The sequence below is a fragment of the Eschrichtius robustus genome, chromosome 5 (assembly GCF_028021215.1).
Source record: "Eschrichtius robustus isolate mEscRob2 chromosome 5, mEscRob2.pri, whole genome shotgun sequence".
Taxonomy (NCBI): Eukaryota; Metazoa; Chordata; class Mammalia; order Artiodactyla; family Eschrichtiidae; genus Eschrichtius; species Eschrichtius robustus.
The window spans coordinates 29726834-29743539 of NC_090828.1; the positions used below are offsets into that span (position 1 = coordinate 29726834).

Below are 16706 nucleotides of genomic sequence, written 5' to 3' on the forward strand. Positions count from 1 at the left end.
AAGTATTCACCGTATTAGTTTCAGGAGTTTGTTTCCAGCTTCCCTAGAGAAGTGACCAGTATAAGAAGCTTCTCCCTGCTTTCCTTATTTTTTACCCTCCCAGGAATTTTTAGTCTCCCTGAACACCTTGCAGTCATCGTTCCACAGGTGAAATGACTTTGCTTAGTTGCCTTTTTGCCCCCCACCCAGCAATTAGGACCACTGGCCTAAAATATCTCTGATACATCCAGCAATTCCACTGCAAAATCTTCTGATTAAAATATTGGTTCATTTCCAGTTACAAGGACCTTCTTGCCATCTGTTATTCCAAGAAATTCCTAAAATGGACCCAGATAAACAAGGTAAGTATTATTGTTAAGTTTTTGAGCACAGTTTGCAAACAAAAAAATCAGGCACAGATGTTGTATTTTCAGACTTCCGAGTTGCAGAGGAGTGACATTTGGCAAATGCCTGGCTGAAAAAGAAACTATTGGATGATTGAAAAGACTTTCTCCGTTTTCTAAACAGAAATTCATAACATATTGACGAGTATTTGGTCTGTTGTCCCCAAAGCACCAAAAAATAATTTAACAAAAGACTTGATCTCAATATAATTGCACTTTAAATTGCTATTCAAATACACAAAAAGTGGCTTATCTTATTTACATATATCTTCATAGTTTACTATTAAAATGACATCACTGTAGATATTTTAATGTCAGGGGTAAGTTCACTGTACTATTTGAGACCAAAGTTGAGAGAAAAGTGTCACAGCTGTTACTATATGACTATTTGATAAATGGATAGAGGGAAACTAATTCGCTTTTCTTCCAGCATCTCTGAATGCCAGGGTAGGCCCAGGACTGGCTTGTGATATTTTTATTGTTGGACCTAGTGGCAGCCTTATTCCCCTAGCTAAGATCTAGATTGTTAACTTGGCTTGTTTTATATAAAATTCCGTACTATCTCAAGTTATTTATCTAAAACAACATTCTGAATGATTCAAATTATCTTTGGGTTTCCCGGTATTGGGCCTTCATATTAGTAAGCTTAACACAAAGCAGTAGATACTCCATTCAAAGCTCACTTTTCTCTCCCTAAGGAGTGTTTCTTAAATGTAGTGTGTGTGCATCAGAATCATTTAGAGGGTTTGTTAAAATGCTGGGCTCCACCTCCAGGGTTTGTGACTCAGTAGGTCCAGGGTGGGGACCAAGAACATGAATTTCTAACAAGTTCCCAGGCCATGCTGATGCTGCCCGCTTAGGACCACTGGCCTAAAATATCTCTTTCTGGATCATCGAACTAGATGATGGGCTGTTGAAAGAAATTTTATTACATTCTTAGTATCTGTAGAAAATGACACGTATTGATTTGGCTAAGTAAAAATATGAATCGTTTAAAGCAAAACAAGGTTCCCAGTTAAATTGCTTCCATGAACAAGACCATATGTAGCTTTGTAGCTTATATTATTATTTTTTTGAACATCTCAAATTACTTTGTTTATAGCTTTGGGTCTGATACATCCAGCAATTTCTTCCTTTCTTGAGTCTTCTCTTACCAGCAGGAGAAAAAAAAAAAAAAAGAAGCCTTGAGGAAGCAGGGCTGCTGGTGAATCACCTGGGATACTCATTCATTTTCCCCATGTACTATATCACAGCTTGCCCTGTTATGCTGCATAACTTCATCAGATGACACTGCAAAACATAACTTGACAGGAGTGTGATGGGCCAGATGGTAGAGAAGCCATAGAATCACTCTTCCACCAACAGCAGCATCTGGGAACCTGCAGACTCCCTAGCTTGCTGATTCTATGTTCATTTGGTGCATCTGAGAGGAACCAGGGCGCAAAAATTGGCCAGTTTCCAGAAGGAAAAACAATGTTGGGCATCACATTTTTGTAAATCATTTCCACACTCTTGTGGCTACTCTCCATGTGCTCTCCTTCTCCAGACTTAGGGCAGAGGTATGATTTTTTCCCCTACTCTAACACTGGACTCTTATCTGAAAAATAAGCATTTTTAAAACATAAGGAAATAGTAAACAACAAAAGAGAGTGAATTGTAGGTCTCTGATATGGTTATACCTGTTCAAAAAAGAATAACAAAATATAGAGGGTTTTAAAATAAGCTGTCTTGTTTAATGACATTTTCAGGCACAGCCCACATTCCCCTAAGGTAGGTGTCTTTGACTCATGATCATATATCGATCATTGGATCAAGGTATATTTAGGGAGAGGCCAGGGGTATGCTCTAAGGTCTCAAGGGTGGGTCTGACCTGGTTCAGCCCTTGTAACACCCTGAGTGGCTTAGCTTAGTGCCTGGCACTCAACACCCATATGTGGAATAGCCAGGACTTCACGCCACGACACTCAAGGGCAAGAAACAGCCTTTTCCAAACCAAAAGCTAGTCACTGTCACTTGGTATGAAATTTAGACTAAGTTAAGTTTGGGCAGCAGCCGTCCTGAGACAGACAGAAACCATTTCAGCTTTTTCCTGAACATCTGGTCTGAAGTGCTCAGAGTATCTGGTCCGAAGTAGCATCGTGGCCGCCATTCACTCTGCTCTTTGCCTTTGGCTTCGGGGTCCACTTGAAGACAGGGGACTCCTTGTCAAGACTGGACACAGAAATCCTTGCCAAGCCTAGTGTCCGGTCTCCCTAGTTACACAACGCAGCCATTCCCTCCCCCCGGGGAACTGCTAGTAAGGGAAGCCCCGGAATCAGCCCGCAAACTTGAACCCCAGTTAGGCATCTCCCACTTTCCTGTCCAGGTATCAGCGTCTCTCCCGCTCTAGGGAAAAGAGAGTCATAGCTAGAACGACACTAAAATCAAGATTGGTTTTCAAAGGCAACTGAGATTCCAGAATGTCTGTAGGTATATGGGTCAGGGAGGAGCGGCCGGGACAGAGGATGAAGTTGAGGTGCAGGCAGTGAGGGATCCAGGTGATATTTGCCACAGCAAAGCCCCTCTCAGAGGGAACCTGCTCTTCTGGCCATCCAGCATCTGGTCGCGTTTCTTCTGCTGAACCAGTGCACCTGCTTTGGAAGAACAACTTCCCCCTGATTTTAGGCCATGAAATTCTAGTAGTGTTGATCCCAACTCTCCCATTTCCATGGATGGCATTCTTTGATGGGCCTTTCATACTAAAGCCTGAGTGGGTTGACTTCAGGGTGGCCCCTGAAATACTGACCCCTTAAAAGGTGGTAAGTCTCCCAAAGGAGTAAAGAGAGCTTAGACCTTGGAACACACACAGAAATGGACATGGAAACATTGCCTTTTCATTCTTTAAATTCTCCCACTGCTGCAAGAACAAGTCAGAAATTAATATCACCATAAATTATCCTGCCACATATGTTTGAATCAATGAAATCCCCCCATCAATCCCTTGTTTTGTTTTGTTTAGGGCCTGCTTAGCAAAGGCTAAAGAGCCTGCTGTGTTTCTAGTCACAAACACTTCTCCAGCACACAAACCATTTACTCCCAATTGCCTAAGTTTTATGGTAATCAGCTGACAATAAATTTGAAAATAGCTTTATTTTCCTCAAGGCAGCTTACCTTCAGCATAATAAATACAAGTAAGTCCTGGGCTCAAAGCTCGTTTGCATGTGAAACCTTGCTTCCAAGTGAGCATTATGGGTATAAAGTCTATTTAATTGAAATTTGTTATCACAAGAAATATTAGAGATGCAACGTTGCTTGGCAGTTCTTTCCAAAGTGTGTGACTGGCTTCCTCTCTCACTGCCTGCTGTAACAATACCATATCTTTACCATTCCTCAAGTTTTCTGCTCTACCATCTCTCCCTAATTCTGAGTGAACTTGTCCCCAGCTTCATAAAGAAAACAGAAACCCTCAGACATGCCTTCTTTCCCACACCCACCATCATATCCTTTTATTCTTCCTCTCAGGGAATGCGGGGAAGTCCTCTCAGGGGCTTCTTGCCAAAGCTAATTCCTTCACCTGTACATCTTCCCCCATCCATTGCCTCTACCTCAGAGATTGTATCAGTTAGCTACATTTCAGTTACTTGTAAGAGAGAACTCAGCTCAAAGAGGCTTTATTACCTTATATAATTAATTACCCTAGGGAGGACTAGCTTGCTCTGAGCCCAGACAATGTCAGTAGGACGTGGTTTCTCTCCATCTCCAAGTTCGTCTCTACTCTCCTTCGTGTGTTGGTTTCATGCTCAAGCTACACATCCCGACAGGAGAGTAACTGCTGCTCCCATCTATGATTCCAATTTCAAGTCCAACAGGAAAAAATAAGTCTTCTTCCCTGATAACTTGAACAAAGAGTCCTTGATCCAAATTTCATTGGTATATTCTTTGCCTGACTTTGGTTATGAGTCCACATCTGGGGAGGGCAATGATGCTCTCATTGGTCGGGTAGGCCTGGGCCACGTGTCCTCCATGGAAATAGGAGCATTGGAATGAACTCAACTAGAATTTCATGGACCAAGATCAGGGGAATTTCATGGACCAAGATCAGGTTCACCAGAAGAAAGGTGAATGGATGTTGGGTGGCTACGGGAACATGTTGTCCTCTGAGACAGACTTTGCTATATCAAATACCTCCTGGAACCCTACTTCCTAGACCCTCAACCTCATCCTCTCTCCTGACCCCTCCTCCATGACCCATACATACATTTTGGAATCTCTCCTGCCTTTGAAAATCAGTTTTGATTTTGTGTGCTTTTCTAGCGATGGCCCTCTTGTCTTCCCTTCAGATTAAGAATCTTGAAAGAGTTGTCTGTTTTTATATTTTTTTCTTTACCTTACATTCATTGATCAATCCTGTGTAATTTGATTTCGGCCCCCATATCCCCATAAAAGTGCTCTTATGAAGCCTTTAATAGTCAAGTTAATCAAAAACAGAGACTAATTTTGAGCCCATAGTTGATCTCCTTGTGGCTTCCAGATACTGAAGTATTGTCTTGTCTCTACTTTCTGAAACTCACCTTCCTTGGTCTTTGTACCATTGCTGTCTCCTGGTCTCTTTGGCTTTCCCTTCTTCTTCTTCTTAGGTTTCTCTTTCTCCTCTGGTACTTAAATGATTATGTTTCTCAGGCGTACTGTTACTTAGCTTAATTTTCTCTTCACTTAAAGCACTCTTCTTAGGCAACCTAGTAGATGGACATGGTTTTGCCCACAGTCAACACTAATGACTCCTAAATCTCTATCCCATCCTAAATAGCAACCCTGACCCCCAGACACAGAGTCAAAAACTGAGTCCTGTTCAACACCCTGAACAGCTCCCCCTCCCAGCCAGTATTCTCTAAAACTGAGCTCTCAGTCTGATAGCCACTAGCCACATGTGGCTATGGAGCACTTGAAATATGGCTAGTCCAAATTGAGATGTGCTGCAAGTGTAAAAAAGATATTGAATTTTGAAGACAATAAGAACAGAAAATGTTTTATTAATAATTTTTATGTTGGTTACATGTTAAATAATATTCTGATAGATTAAATGAAATACATCATTAAAATTAATTTCACCTGTTTCTTCTTACTTTTTAAAATGTAGCTGCTAGAAGTTTAAGGTGACATATTTGAATCATACTGTATTTCTCCTATTGGACAGCAATACTCTAAAAATTTCTCATGGCTACTCCCTCCATGCTGGGAAATCTCTTTAAGCTTCTCCTTTTCATCACCATGTGGAACCCTCTGGCTCTAGTCCAGCATTCCCAGTTTCTGACCTGTTGCCTTTCACCTGGACTCTGCTTGATCCCCAAGCCTTCTCAGAAAGATACCTTGACCAATATGTCTGCCTATTCTCTCAGGTCACCTTAGCTCCATGATTTGCAGTCCAAGGACCATGCCCTCCAACTCCCTGTACTCCAAGCCCAATTCTCTGGGGACAAGTCCCTGTTCCAGAATCCTGGACTCCCAAGTGTCTGGGAGGTAGTTTCAACTGCCTATTGGACATCTCCATTCAGATGTCTTACAGAAACCTCAAACTCAGATGTTGAAAATGAATTCCCATTCCACCTCTATGCGCAAACTTAATCCTCCCCCATTATTTCCTACACTTGGTCTCCCTCCCACATCCAATCAGCCACCAATCCCTATCAATTTCACTAGAAAATTGTGCCTCGTATCTCCCCCCAATTTTCTCTCCCCAGTACCGTTCAGATCTCTATCATGTTATAGAAAGTAAAAAATTAAACCCCTCCCATAATGTACTCCTGTCCCCAGATAAACAGTTAGAAGTTTGATATATAACCTTTCCTACTGTGTTTATTGTGTTCTTTTTTGCTATTAGTTTTTATCATTTACAAAAATAGGACCATAGTAAGTTATAGCCACATTGCCGTGGATTTGGGCTTATAATCATGCTTTAAAACGTCTTTCAACCTCAAGATTGCCAAAAATTTCTTCTTTTAATTGTCTTAGAGTTTTAAGAATTCATATTTAACTCTGTAATGCATCCTAGTGTTATTTTTGTTTATGATCTGAACTAAAGTACCTATATTATATTTTTCTAAATAGTTATCCATCCAATGGCCCCAACACTATTTATTAAATAATCTGTAATTTCCTCATTGATATAAACCACCGATATAAAGGGAAGTTGTTGATTCTCACTGAGTTAAAACATCATCTTTATCATATGCTGAAACCCTATGTATACATAGGTCAGTTTCTGATTTTGTCCTGTTCCAGTACTCTATCTGTTCCTGAAATAAGCACACATTGCATTTATTCTTACAGATTAATTTTATATTGTTTTGTCAAGTTCAAAATGGTAGTTGGAATTTGGGTTGGAATTGCTTTAAGTTTATAGGGTAGAATTCATATCCTTATGTTATTGAACATTCCTAATCCAGGAATGGAGGAAATAGATCTCTCCATTTATTCATGTTATCTTTAATGTCTTTCAATAAAGCTTTATAAGGTCTTGCACATTGTTTTGTTTACTTTAGGCATTTTTTAGATGTTAAAAATTACCTGTTCTGATTATTCTTGGTATAAAGCGGTGGTACTTAAAGTATAGTTCCTGGACCGAAAGCATGAGCATCGCCTGGGTTTAGAAATGCAATACCCAGACCCCCCCACCCAGACTCTGGGGGTAAGCCCTGCAATCTGATGTAAGATAAAGTTTGAAAACCACTGATATAAAGGGAAGTTATTGATTCTCATACAATTGTCCTAAATCCAGCCAACTTGCAGATGATCCTCATGAATTATCTAGATAGAGAGGCAATCAGAACATCTGTACATCTCTTCCTTCCTAAAATTTATAACACTTATTTTTATTTGTTTTTGTAGATTAGAATTCCAAAACAGGGACAGCAAATAAGTTCCAATTCTATTATTATATGCCAGCTCCAATGGACTCATACTGACATCCTGGAGGGCTATCCTTCAAGGTCTATCAAGGAGATTCCGCCCTATCTGGCACAGTGCGGAGGGGACAGGGGTGGTCCTGATGCCCTGTATTTTATTTCTCTGCTTCAGACTAGAGTTGGATCACAGTGGTGAAAAGGGGGATGGGGGTGGTTTTTTCCTGACTTTAACAGGGATGTCTTTTGTCTATCTCACTTTTATATGAAATTTGCCTTTTATTTCTGACGTTTTAAGGATGTTTCCTCTCTTCCTAGATCATGTACCAGTTTTTAAAAAATCAGAATGGCTGATGAATTTTACCAATGTATTTTGAGAATCCACTGGTTCAGTAACATTTTTCCTTCTCTTAATATATTTATTAACTGTTGAACAAATTTTAAATTCCTGAAATAAATCTTTCCATATCATGGAACATAATTCTTTAATATGTTCTTGAAAATGTTTGCTAATATATTATGTTTTATCTTTGCTTTCATCTTAAATAAGATTTGTTTATTTTTCATATATCTGATTTAGATGGTATTTAGATGAGACTTCAAACTTTAGACTTTTGAGTTGATGCTGAAACCGTCCCATATTGGACAATTTTCCTTGGCCAGTTAGACCAATTTCCTTCAAAGTCTCAAATCAGAATTTAACTAGTAATAACTCAGTAATAACAATATTTTCAATAAATCTATATCAAATGTTGGTATTACAGTTATGTTAGCCTCCTAAAATAAACTGGGAAGTTTTCTGAGTTTTTCCAGTTTTTAGAAGAGTTGAGTAACAGGGATTCCCCTATCGCTTGAAAGTTTAAAGGAATTTGCCTGCAAAACTATCTCTGCTTATGGTTGTTTATCTTTGATGACTGTTTTTCCTCGTCAAAAAGTCTTCTACAGTAATTAGTCTTTCAACTTCTTTTTTCATATGTTTTGATCATTTCTATTTTCTATTACATATACATTTTCTATTACATATACAAATGTACAGGGCATTTGTATATTACATATACATTTTCTATTACCTAGATATGGCTCCAGAGCTTTCTCTTCTCCTCCACACTGTGAAAAGGGTGAATACATACTCAGTGCCTGGTAAGTGCTCAGAAATGCTAGCCACTGATGTAGTGATGTTGGTGGTGGGTAAAAGAAAGTATATTAATAATTCTTTTCTGATTATAAAAATAACATGTGCTTTTTATAGAAAATTTAGGTAATACTGACAAGTAGGAAGAAAATAACTAAGAATTCGAGCACTCAAAGATATCCACTGTTAACAATCTGACGAATGACATTAGAAATTAAGCTCCACGGGGCAAGAATTTTTATCTGTTTTGTTAGTTGCTATATTTCAAGAGCCTGGACTCATGCCAGGGCCATATAGTAAGAGCTCAATAAAAATCTGCTAAATGAGTGGATGGGTAGTCATTTTCATGGATGCATAAATATGTGTGTACATATGACTAGAATATATTAACAAACTGAATTTATATTCTACAGATAGTTTTTTGTCTTATTGTTTCATAGGCTATTTCATTTTTATATAAAAAGTGGACGGCTTCATGGAAGAGCCCTCCTCACTGGGGCATTCCTTAGTTTGGTGGGCTCAGAGGAGGCTCTCTATGGTCACCTGCAGCCTAGGATAGCGTAGTCCATTATTATTTGTTCCCAGGTAGGAAAGAGAGCTCTAGACTTTGATTTCCTCACCTGCAAAATAAAGTAGGGCTACATGCTCTCTAGGATTTCCTTCTAGGATATGGGATTTATCTAATGAGACAGCCCTTTATCTATGATATTTCATGTTTTCTTTACAGATGCTCTTAATAGTATTGAGAATTCCATTTATAGAACAGCCTTCAAATTACGATCAGTGCAAACCTTGTGCCAATGTAAGTACAGGTTCTCTTGAAACACTTGAAATAATCTGACCCTGATGTGTAATGTAAAAGTCATAGAAAACCAAAAACTCCCCCCATGTGAGTGACTGCTGGATCTGGAAGGTTGGACCTGTGCATCTACCCTACTTGTAACAGGGAAGATGGAGTGTGGAAGATACACCTGTGTGTTCCACCCACATGTAGCTTCGCTGACTGACAATAGACAATTATTCATGGATGAGGATTTTAATTCTTTAAAAAAATGTTCCTACTTGGTTTCTGCAAATTTTTTGTTTGTTTATTTCCTTTTCAGGATACCAATATTGACGCAAAATAAAATCACAAAATAAGTTAGTTTAATATAACTTGTAGATTCAAATATAAACATTTCTAAATTCCTTCTACTACTTAAGACTTGCATTTTTAAGTTATACCCCCGTCTCTTTCTGAACCTGCAAAAGTAAGTTCAGATGAATAATCCTCAGGCCATAAAGTTTAAAAATCGCTTGAGAATTTCATGAGAACTACTCTTTTGCATTAAATTTTACCTGATTGAATGCCATGGTTTCTTTTCCTATACTATTATCTAGGTAAAATACAGTAAAAATTTTTATCCTGTAAAAATTCTCCAAAATGAAATGACTTGGGTCCTGGCTGTGAAAAACGACAGGCATTCAGCATATCTGAAGTTATTGATTTCTAATAAGTTCTGTACTGCATTTTTAAAAAATCACTTTGTGTAATTTATGACATTTATTATAGCAGACCTAAAAAAATTGTTTTATATATATATATATAAATTGTATTTTATATATATATACACACACACACACACACACACACACACACACATATATGTCATTTTTCCTAAAGGTTGAAATTTTTTTAATATTTTGCCTCTGCCTAATAATTTAGGTACACCAGTGGTTTTCAAACTGTGTTTCACAAAGTGGACATGGGTGTGAAGTAGGGTAAGAAAGGGCCAGCGAGTTGGGTAAAGGAAGTAGAGGCAAGTCGAGAAAACCCAAAAGGGCCAGCAAGGTGGGAAAAGGAAGAATAGGAAAGTAGAGAAAACCCAAAAGGCTATCTCCTCTACCAGAACAACTCTGTTTTTCTCTATCTTCCGTATTGCATTTCTGTGAAAGTGTCCTTTGAAGAAGGGATTCTTGGCTTAAAAAAAAATTTTTTTTTAAATCACTGATATAGACAAATTGCTTATATTACTCCAGAAATCAACAAAAGGCAGAAGATGCTCACTAAAAATTTACCCTCAATCATGCTATTTTCCTGGAGAATGTCTCCTATTAAAGAAAGTTAGCAGCCAATGCTCACATGAGCCTCCATCATTGTTCATATGAGCCTGGGTGTGTACAAACAGTGTAATTTGAGGGTGTACCTTTCGGAATTTTTTATTATGCCTGGCATCAGAAACAGTGAATATAAATAATATGCATGGGAAATAGTAACAGTATACGAAATCAGAAGTTGGAAAGTTCTACCTATAACAGATAACCAAACAAAAATTGGGGAAACAAAAGTCCCTAACACCGAGATAAACATATCGTGTGCTCCAGGCAGCAGGATCTGGAGAGCCGGAGAGCGTTCCTGCACAAATCTGGTGGTGAGATTAATGGACACCACTATTATCTGTTTTGCTGTAATACAGAATTCTCAGCAGAAGCCATAGCATCCTGTGTACAGCACGACAGGCCGAGGTGATAGGTTTTGTGATTGAATAAGGATAAAAGAGTTTTCAGTCTCTACCACATGCAGCCACGTTTTGATCACAGTCTCATCCCAAAACATACCCCCTCACTTTCTTAGACTCTCCCTTTAAAAGCAGTATCAGAGAACAAATAAAAATGTTTATTATACGTGCTAGATTTGTTGTATGTGAGGTTGATTTACGAAGTAGACAGAAGTGCAGTGTTTTATCACTTCACAGGCTGAAGCATTTTAAATGCCAGCAGCTCTTGGTGCCACTGACGTCCCCATCTCTCAGATGGCACAAGTGGGTGTTTATTCATTTTGTCTGTCATCCTCCATCTGCAAGAAACCGTAGGGTCAGTTCTACTTCATTCTTCCTTATATTTATTGCCTTGTAACATTTTTAGGAGAAGGTGATTAAAAAAACATGTAAGAAATAAACCATTATTTTTTGTAAGCAACTTTGGTTTTATTAAGTGCCTTTCTGGATAATAATACTGATGAGACCAAGATCAAAAAAATTAACATTACTAAAGCAAGGGTGAGACCTAAGGAGTCTAATTCAGCAACTGCTCTTTTATAAAGATCACTGAGTTTTTTAAGTAATGCATTTGCATTTTTATACACAATATTCCTTTTCGAGCTAGGCTGCAGACAAGAAAAAATGATATTTGAACATGAAAGATGAATTTTCTCAATCCACTTAATAAACAGCATAAAAATGTTTTTCCCAACTTTTCACCAGTGTCCTAACTTCCTCAGAAAGCTATTTTCAAGTTTCTCACTTCTTTCCCATTTAATTTCCTTTTATAAAGCCACATCCTAGAGGTTATACTGGGAATAATGTTCTAACTATGCTTTACAAACAGATGCACTTTTGCAAAATCAAATCGACTGTTAGAATAGGAATGCCTGAATTATACACAAGAGAGATGTATCCAAATAGTGGCCATATGTAATTCCCTTAAAAAAACAGCTGCCATAAAAAACAGTCTTCATTAAAGGCTAGATGATGTTTATTTTTTTGAAGCCTTTTGTTCAGATCAGAAGTGATGCAGTGTTTCCTTTGCTTCCTGCAGTGGACTTGATTGGCAGTTCTCTGATTCAGCATGTCCTACTACGTCAGAGTCTCTGGGAGGCAAGAGAAAGTGCTGTCTCTGTGCAGCAGCTTTTTCAGGCTCTGCAGGAGCTGTTTCAGAGAGTCAGGGTGGAAAAACCAGGACAGGTGCACCCCAGAGCTTCGGAACTCACTCTGAGCCTTCTCACAACAATGTATGACAGGTGAGGCTGAGGGGACCATGCTGTGACCTCACAGGGGGTGTTTAGTTGCCTCTGGTCATTGACCAGTTGGGATTGTCTAATATTTGTTCAAGGTTTGATATCTAAGAAGGCTTCTTTGTTTGTTTGTTTTCCTCAAATGTATTATTCAGGAGGGGAACAAAGAAGTACATGCTTATCAACCTCACTAATATGAATGACTCATGGACAGCAAAAAGGGGGAAAATCCACATTTTCATACAGACTCATTTCCACTCTAGAGAAGCACGCACACCTTTTGCTAGGGCAATTATGCATCTATGTATATATATAAATTACACTTTTCTCTTGAGTCCCCGGTAGTATATGTCTTTGCTTATTCCTTTATAACCAGTTGTCAGTTTCTGTTTGTGGGATAAAGTTGAATAACCTGTGCATAAATGGCTAACCTATTGTCTTAGTCTGGGCTGCTATACCAAACTACCGTAGACTGCGTGACTTAACAAACATTTATTTCTCACAGTTCTGGAGGCTGAGAAGTCTAAGGTCAAGGCACCAGCAGACAGATGGGTCTGGTGAGAACCCACTTCCTGGTACATAGAGGGCCATCTTTTGGCTGTGTCCTCACATGGTGAAAGGGGCAAGGGAGCTCTTTGGGGTCTCTTTTGTAGTAATAGCAATCCAATTCATAGGAGTTCCACCTTTGTGACCTAATCATCTTCCCAAGCCCCATCACTAAATACCATCACATTGGGGGTTAGGATTTCAACATATGACTTGGAGAGGCACACATAAAACAGTTTACACCCTGTCAAAGGCTTGATTATGCACGCTCTAAGTCAGTGGTATCGGGTGTGTGTGTTTGTGTGTGTGTTTACCACTTTTTTGTCCCACTTCAGTTGTGTTTATCTTACGTGATCTTGACCCAGTAGCCTTCATCCTGTAGAATGGACTTTTAAAAGCTCACAGTAAATATAAAACATGTGGAAAGTGCAGAAAGAGTGAAGAAGAAATATCACCCCAAAGCCTGCCTCCCAAAGGCAAGCACAGTTTAACCACTTGGCAAATTCCTTACTCGTTTATTATTTATTTATTTTTGTTGTACAAATAATATATAAGCATGTTCTCAAGTTATTTTTTCATGATTTCAGTCTCCTTAAGCATTGTGATTTTGGCTGTCCTTTCTTGTATCAATGCCTGCCTCTAACAATCCTCCTGCCTTTGATACATTGTATTTTGTAGGTTTGGAAACTGCACAGCCAGTGGGCACAGAGTAATGAGGCTCTAAGTGAGGGCCTGAGAATGGGTGGATTTTTTTTAATATAAAGGTTTGCTCCTTCTGCCTTCCTTTTGGCCCTTGTCTCTGTTGTTTGGTTTCCCAGCATGTGAGCCCTAAAGGAAGTGAGACTGCCTGGTACAGGAGGACCCAGGAAGACCCAGGAAGACGCCTGGGTCTCCAGTGCCTAGGACACTGCTTAGTACAGAGGAAGCACCCAGTAAACATTTGCTGAACACATGAATGAATGAATATATGAAGGATGAAATATTTTCATTCAATTCTTAGTTCTGTCAAATTCTAGATATAGGAAAACTGACCATGAAAAGCGTGAACTTGTAACACGGTGTCAGAAATGTCCATTCAGGGACTTCCCTGGCGGTCCAGTGGTTAAGACTCTGAGCTACCGCTGCAGGGGGCGCAGGTTCCATCCCTGGTTGGGGAACTAAGATCCCACATGCTGCACAGTGCAGCCAAAAAAAAAAAAAGAAAGAAATGTTCATTCATAGTCATGGTTTTTATAAACCACTTCACCAAGAATAACCCTGCTTTTCCCATTCTTATTTCTGTTTTGTTGCCATGCAGCTCGGGAACGGGTTTTCTCAAGCTTGGACCTGCAGCTGCTGCCCTGATTGCCCTCTCAGGGGATAGTCCTCTTACAAAGTACAGAGGTAACATATGTAGGAGTTTTGAATGTCTGAAGTGCAGTGACCACCAAATCTCTCCAACATGTTATCTTCTTCACTCACTCCTGTATCCCCGCCACACTGCTCTGGTTCGGCAAGTACTCAGCAAGACCTAGAATTTTTCAAGATGTTGATCTGTGCTTTCTAACTATTCATAATTTGGTTATCCTTGATATTTATTTGTATAGGGATTATTCAGACACCAGTAGTTATTATTCCTTTAAAGACAGACTCTGCTCAGATCGCCATTTACCAACCTTGTGGTCTTTGTCATTGATGTGCTAAATTATCAAAAAATTGAAATGTGAATGGATCTTCATTAGTTATCAAATTATTGAGTTTGGGAAGCCTTCAAAGTAGCAAGCAAATAACCAAGAATTATAACTTTCGCCTTTATACCCACAAATAAACTGTTTAGAATTCAAAGCACATATTCTTCGAAGATATATAGCAAGTATTCAGTTTAAAGATTTCTCTCCCCCCTTATGTGTCTAGCTCTTTTTCAGCTCTATACAGAAAATAACAGGGGAGGTTATGATTCTGGGGCACGCATGACTCGAAGGATTTTGAGAAACCTACTAACAGATCTACAACAGGTAAATCTCTAATACTTAAGAATTCTAAATTTGTTCCAGTTACATTAGTCACATTTATTATTAAAGGATCTGACTTTTACAGTGTCAATTCTACCTTAATATAGTTCTCCATGCAACCTCTCTCCTCTTTAGCCACTGGTATTATCTGAATATAGACTGATCTACTGCAATTGCTTCCTAACTGCTTTGCCCAACTCAAGCCTCTCCTCTCTGCAACTCTTCCTCCACACAGCAGCCAGTGACTCTTCCAAAATGTACATGTAAATGCCTAAAATTCTTCGTTGGCCATATTCTGTGATAGAATAAAACCTGAACTCCTTAGCCTCACAGGCAAAGCTTTCATGATTTGACTCAATCCTTCCCTTTTCAGAAAGAGGTAAATCATGATACTTATACAAATATAAAATGAACATGTATTCAAAATTTTATTTAATTTGTCAATTAAAAGAGGGCTCCAGTAAGTTACAACTAGTTGAAAGAAATAACCAAAGAACAGACAAGCTGATAGATTAAGAATTTGACAATGAATTTGCAGGTGGACCCAAGACTGACTTTGGGCTGAAGGGGAGGGTTGTCCCTCAACCAGGACAGAATTTATTTGCATGTCTATAGGTAAGAATTATTTGCATTGTGATCAGTTGTCTACAAGTTAACGTTAATGTCTACAAAATTATAAAATAGCTTAGTCGAAGACAGTGATGCACATCTCTATAGGTTCAGATAATCCCCATTGAAACGATATTCAGTGGTTTCTTTTGCGTATTCTACAGTGTTTAATTTTTCCTTCCATCACTGTCACTCTTGCATATCAAAATTGTTACTGTACCTGACATGCACCAAGTTCTCCATGCCTGACTTGTGCAGGTGCAATCTGTCTGCAACACCACTGCCTCTCCTTTCACTTGACAAATACTGTTTGCCTTTCAAGATCGCTCAAATATTAGTCACCTCCTCACTGAAAGCCTCTTTAACTCTTGTACATAACTTTGTTATAGCACTTGTCAAATTTTGTTGCAATTATGTCCTAGATATATGCTTTTCCCACTAGGCTGCTTCTCAAGGGCAAGAATTTTATCTCTTTATCTTTATGGCTTGAAAAGTTCTTGATACTAAAGCCTTCAACGGGGCTTAATGGAAACATAGATGAAATGCAACCCCGAATACTCAAATAGTTGCTTTCCATCATTTCCTATTCTTTAAGAATGTGCAAATGTAGTGTTGTTTTTATCCATACTAGGCAAGGGAATTTAACCTCCTTAAAGTAAATATGTTTCTTAAATATTAAAATGATGTAAAATCATGTAACCAAGCAAGATCTTCTGCAAATGGGTTAAGCAGGCTCTGGATTATCTTGTGTAGAGCGGTCACTGTCCCTCTGTGGCTTTTACCCTGATTTCAAGGATGCGTCTATTCTTCTTCAAGCCCCTGTAAAATCCCCAAACTAGGTTTTCCTCACAGTGAAGCCATAGTAATTTTCTGTCATTTTTCCCCTGGGTCTGGACCGTAGGGGAGAAAAAAAGTTCTTTTTCCTTGACCCATCTTAAGTTCTGTGACTGGGGCCCTATAAATTGGACTGGCAAAAGACAGAATTAACAAGAGAAAAACAAACCAAAGTTTATTAATGTGTATGGTGCATACACATAGGAACACCCAATGATGAGTAACTCAAAGAGGTGGATGGAACTCAGGCTTGTAAATTATTTTACAGTAAACAAAGGAAAGGGGGCTCTGGGCTTCTGGGTGGGGGGAGGCAAGTTATGAGAAGGTGACGGGAAATAGATGGTGAACAAGGGTTGTTTAGTAAGGTTTGTTATGCCGAATTACGTCTGTGATTTCTCCATTAATAAGTGTTGTTAAGAGTCCTCCTCTTCCTGATAGGGAGGGGGAGACACTATTGGTAAAAAGAAGTTTCCTTTATAAATGTAAATTTACAAAAGGAAAACTTGTGCCCTGTTTTTAGAGCTTTTTCTGCATCTACTGGTTCTCAATGGTCTTTAGTTC

General features: G+C 38.8%; 1 protein-coding gene across 1 annotated transcript in view; it reads left to right on the plus strand.

Moving 5' to 3' along the window:
- Positions 1–322: 322 nt before the first annotated feature.
- DYTN (dystrotelin) overlaps positions 323–16706 on the plus strand; it is a 50095-nt gene continuing 33711 nt past the window's right edge. Inside the window, exons 1-5 of the mRNA XM_068543811.1 lie at positions 323–341; positions 9121–9195; positions 11970–12171; positions 14009–14094; positions 14605–14705. Of these exons, the coding sequence (XP_068399912.1) occupies positions 323–341; positions 9121–9195; positions 11970–12171; positions 14009–14094; positions 14605–14705 (483 nt within the window). The remainder of the gene's footprint in view (positions 342–9120; positions 9196–11969; positions 12172–14008; positions 14095–14604; positions 14706–16706) is intronic.